Consider the following 5,274-nt stretch of genomic DNA (forward strand, 5'->3'; position numbering starts at 1 on the left):
AGAGCCAAGAGCTTTGTGGGGTCATCTTTGCTGAGATCTGCGGAGAACAAGTCTCACTACAAGCAAGGGTGCAGAGCTCACAAGGCTTCAGGCGCACCACAAGCCCAATTCTGTGTCCCCGAGGGCCTGGGGAGTCCAGGCTGACAACAAATCCCGTGGGAAGTGCATTTTCATGTTTTTCAAGGGGATTCAGGGGAGAAACCAGATTCTCAGAATTGTAGTATCCCTGGTTTTAGGGCCAAGAAGTCTCTGAGAGGCTACGTTTTGTTGCTGTGACCTCTTCAGAGCTCCTTGGCAGAAATCGTGGTGCCGCTGCCCACATTGGAACCTGGGAGGCGCAGGCGATGGAGGCCCGGGGTGGGCTTGGCGCACCTCTGTGGCCTGCTCCCGTGGTGCCCTGGGCCCAGAAACAGCATGGATAAGGCTCTGCGATGCCTCCTGGGTTTATTTTTGTACCAGAAGATAAGGCAGGAAACACTGACAGGAAGGAGGATGGGATGCGGCAGTGGGAGCTCAGGGTGTCCCCAGAGCCAGGAGACACTTAGCTCAGTGGCTGCACAGGGGATCCAGGGGTCTAGAGCTGTGGCCACGGCGGTGCTGCGGGAAGGGGGACTTAGGCAGGGTCCACATGCAGACCTCTGACTAGGGGCTGCACCCACCTCAGGAGCTGGGATGGGCAGGAGATGTCTGCCGTGGGTCACCTGGCTGAGGTTGTCCTGGGCCTTTCGGCCGCCCTAAGGGTCAGCCTTGTCCCTCCCTCATAAAGGCAGCAAGCAAAGGCTCCAGGTCACAGCGTTCTTGAGGGGTAAGTGGGGACTGAAGCCAATGGGGTTCCTGTAGGAAGGAGGGTGAGGGGCACTCCCGCCCTGGGCTGCCTATGCTACGCTCCCGGGCAGGCTGCAGAGGCAGGAGAGAGAAATGCCTCCGGCCACAGGCAGAGCCCCATGGGATGAAGGTCCTGCGCTCCAGCTCTGCACCCTACGAGCTTAGAACTGCTTCCTCGGCAACACTGAAAATACGTTTGCGAGGCTCTAAGTGCAGAAATGAATGGACATTTCTTTTATACTTTCACAAAACAGTCAGGTTCCACCTGAGCCACTTGGCCCCCAAGTGTGTCACTCCTGCAGCCCCACGGGGCAGCAGCGACCAGCGGGGCCTTCGGTGTGCTGGAGTCCCTGGTCCTCAGGACCCGACAGAGAGGGTCCACCTGCCATCCACCTGGCGTCTCTGGGCTCTGGGGTCCCTCACGTGCCATCCGGGTGCCAGGCTTCCAGCACCATCAGAAGAGGCCCCTGCTCAGGGGCTGGAGGCTGGTCCCAGTGTGCCGGCTCAGCTCCTCGAGAACCTGCTTCTCCTTCTGGTACATCTGAAAGAAAGGAGTGGGAACCAACTTGGACCCTCCCCAGCCGCCTGGCCCGGGGGTGTCCTCTGGGGAAGCCCTTCCCCAGAGCCCGTGGCCATGGCTGTGGCATGAGAATCCCCAGCCGTGTGGCCCCCCAAAGCCAAAGTGCAGGACCGGGTTGTGCTCACCTTCACCCAGCACTGTGCACTTGGACGTGGACATGCTGCCTGTGGGGTGAAGGGTAGGGCCAGCAGAGGGGCTGGGGTCCAGGGCCCCAAGTGCTGGTCTCGGGCAAAAGCAGAGGAGACCCTGTCTGGGGCTGCAGGAGAATAGGCCAGATGGGTCGGCTGGGCCCAGAGTCCACGGGAGGGGGATGCATGAGGACAGCCCCTCCTGGGGGAAAGAGTGGTCAATGCCTGGGGAAGGTGTATGGGGAAGCCCTGGGAGGGCTGGGGTCCTTGCTGGAGGTGACATCATAGGCTTTCTCTGAGATGCTGCCAGAGTGGGGGAGGGGGCCACAGCAGGGTTAGCCTCTCACTTGGAGGGGAAGTTGAGCCACAGTGTCCCTGGTGGGGACCCAGCCCGAGATGGGCTGGATGTGAGGACAACTGTATCGAGGACTTTTTTGTGAACTGAAAAAAAATTTTTTATGCCTTCCAGAGAACCCGATTATTTGATTACAAATATAATTTGAGTTTATTAAATACAATATGGTGCATATTCTAACATACACCCTTATAAACGAGGTAAATATTATCACTTCTCAGGGAAACAAAGGGCTAAATAACTGACACTGTAGGTCTCTATTAGATGCCTGCATGTTCTGAGTCCTGTTCCCACCCGATATACATCATCATTATTTCTCTTGTAAAGATTTTTTGACTTTAAGCCATAAGAATTTTATAGAATTTATAGAATTCGGTCTCTCTGCTCAGACCTTCCTTTCAACAGCGAATAAGTAATACAGTTAGTAGCATTTGGGGAGCCCAATATTTTAAACAAACAATGTTAGTCTTTTGTTGTTTTGTTTTTATAAAGCAGGCATTCATAAAACCCTGAATGTACTGCTTTCCCCCCGATTTTGGTTCTCGCACTTGACTGCAGGGGCAGCCCAGGCAGCCCTGGTTCCTGGGGCACCTGGCACACAGGCCATCGCACCCTCTGTGCTGGAGGACCTGGAGGATGGCTCCTACCTTCTGCCACTCAGCTTCTGTGCTGTGTGTGAAGCCCAGCAGGTGACAGAGCCCATGGGTGGCAGTCACCTGTCAGAACAATTAAAAAGCTGTTTCAGGAACTGATCAAGACCCGGGGAGGAGGAGGAGGGAAGGCAGGGAGAAGTCAGCCCATGCGTGGTGGAAGGTTAGGAACCTAGGGGTAGGTGGAGGGGACCTAGGGCCGAGAAAGTGCCTACATGCAGCTGGCGGTGAGGAGAGGGTCCCGGGCCTGGTGGGCTGGCCCTCCACTGTAGGTAATGGGATCTCCAGGAGGTGGGGGGGGGAAGCAGTTATGCACACTAGCCCCACAGGGTGACCGCTGCTGGCCACAGAGATCCCAGAGCTAAAGCCCATGCTGAGCAACCCTGTGTACGCCAGGGCTCCTGCCACGCGCAAGAAGGGCACGGCCTCCCCCTGCCAGGAAGTCCCACCGTTGCCCATCCCTGCTCATCGTGGCTCTGCGTGCGAAGCTGTGCTTCACGTCACAAAGAAGCACCGGGATCCCCTAGAGAGTTCATGCTGTGGCTGTGGGGTCAAAGGAAAACACCTCAGTAGACTCCACAGGAAAGTTAAGATACAATAGCTTTCTGGAACACCCCTCCCCCTTTCCTTTTGCCCTCAAATTGAGGACAGACAGACTGGGAAGGTCCTGGAGGCTACCGTTTTGTAAGGAGTCTATTCAGCTGGTCTGAGTTAGCTAAACAAAGGTTGCTGACCTCGGGGGTAAAAGCTAAAAACAAGGCTGCTTCTGGGAGCTTCTGACCTGTTTCCTCTCCTCTCCCCTCACCTGCCCCTTCTGGGGGCAAGCATGGCCTAAGCTCTCTCTCTGTGGGATGATGAGAGAGGGTCCCTGCTGCCCTTGCTTGTAGGTCTCCCTCCCCAGTAACCCTTGTTCTTCACGTGAGACAGTGTGGAGGCAGGCGTCCCACCCAGGGCCCTCTTTTCAGGGCCTGTTTCTTTCAGCACCCCACTTACAGTAAGGATGTCATAGTAGTCCTCATGTCCTCTGCACTGCTGGAAGATATACTCCACTCCTAGGAAAATGTCACCCAAATTGTAGTCATCTTGAAAATCAGGTTGGGGAAGTTCCCCTGCTTTTATATTCTGCAAATGAGGAAATACAGATTTGTAAAACACGACTGCAGGAACTAACCTGACGACAGGCCGACAGATTTCATTCTGGAAGACCCCTACTCAGTAGTCCCAGGGCAGGTGAGGGGTGAGGAGACTACAGCAGAGCCACTCTTTACAGGTGACCTAAGACAAACAAGCTGCTTTCCTCCATCCCTTTCACCTTTTCAGCGCACAGTCACACAGATCCACATTGGTACAATTTTATATTTCTGTTCTTTCTGTTGTTTTGTCCTACATAGTCTTCCACATTTCCCCACATAAAACAAAAGAAACAACCAGTCCATTCATCTGAGGGCTGTTCACACTAAGCTAGTCCTACAGATGGATATTTAGGGTATTAATATGTTTCCACCGTCAGGAAAAAATACCAAGTGAATATTTAAGATGTTGTTACTGTAACATCTTCCTTCCTGAGTGGTGACTCTAGTGGATTACACAGTACTCGCGTGTTTCCAGCGCTCTGCAAGTGTACCGCCAGAGTGCGTTCAAGATGGTCCTTCCCATCTCTGCTGTCACCAAGTGTGGGAAGCCTCGAACCAGCCATGTGCATCATGGACATAGTAACCTAATTGCTATCTTACACTTGTTTAAATATTTTTTCAGTGTTATTTTTCATTTTCATTGAAAAAATTCAGTGTTATTTAAACTTTTCAACCATACATGTTTGTTATCAAATCACACTTAAAATTCCGGAAGCAGGGGCGCCCAGCTGGCTCAGCCGGTGGAGCATGAGCCTCCTGAGTTTGGGGTTGTGAGTTTGAGCCCACGTTGGGTGCAGAGATGACTTACAAATAAATAAAAAATCTTAAAAAAAGTTGCAGAGGCATTCTATTTCTCTCTTAACTCACTGACAGCATTAGGAGGGCTGGGGGACCCAACCACCTTCTCTCCTTGGGCAGTGGGCCGTGGTCAATAGAGGTGGTCCTGCCGTACTCTACGTATGCGTAGAGTTTAAAGTTTCCAACATGAAACTTAAAAATCAGAATATTTACACCAGAAGGGAGGCCAAACAAGAGAATACTTTTTACCTCATGAAATGGAAAGGAAAGCACATCTGTTGGGATGTTTTTCTCTCTGTACATTCTGTTGATGTGCTGAATATTCTTGTTGTCAACACAGATGATCCCCAGGTCGAATTTCTGCACCCCTAATATACTCCTCACAATTTCCATCCTCTTGCGAAGGGGCACCCTCCTGATGGGGACAGCTCGCTGCAGATTTCTAAGCACCAAACTCATTTCAGGAAGGCAACACCGCCCTTGAAAAATGTTTAGAAGGAAGCCTGTGGTCAAAGTTTAAGAGAAGACAAATCAGTAGTACAAAGTGGTAAATTCTGTAAAAACACACATGCACACATCAGATCGTTTTATTTGGTGAAGTTCATTGACAATTTTAAGGGGATTTCTATCTTACCGTAACATGATATAAAAATGAGGGGATATAATACAGTCATCGAGTGAGGCAGGCCAGCGTGGGCAGGAAACGAAGGCCCGTAGCGAGGAAGGCGCCATTGGTGGAGGGGCAGGGCGGAGGTGGAGAAGAAGAGGGCGAGTTGCGGGTTGGGGTGGGTTAGGGGCGGGAAAA

The 5,274-nt window shown here is 52.3% G+C and overlaps 1 protein-coding gene across 1 annotated transcript; it reads right to left on the reverse strand.

The window, feature by feature from the left end:
- Positions 1-427: 427 nt before the first annotated feature.
- On the reverse strand, positions 428-5,263 carry YBEY (ybeY metalloendoribonuclease). Its single transcript, XM_002919053.4, has 5 exons — positions 5,104-5,263; positions 4,719-4,972; positions 3,532-3,660; positions 2,536-2,604; positions 428-1,366 (listed from the first exon to the last, which is right to left on the reverse strand). The coding sequence occupies exons 1-5, from the start codon at positions 5,141-5,143 to the stop codon at positions 1,280-1,282; spliced, it is 579 nt and encodes a 192-aa protein (XP_002919099.2). The 5' UTR covers positions 5,144-5,263; the 3' UTR covers positions 428-1,279.
- Between the last annotated feature and the right edge of the window lie 11 nt (positions 5,264-5,274).

The sequence above is a fragment of the Ailuropoda melanoleuca genome, chromosome 1 (assembly GCF_002007445.2).
Source record: "Ailuropoda melanoleuca isolate Jingjing chromosome 1, ASM200744v2, whole genome shotgun sequence".
Lineage (NCBI taxonomy): Eukaryota > Metazoa > Chordata > Mammalia > Carnivora > Ursidae > Ailuropoda > Ailuropoda melanoleuca.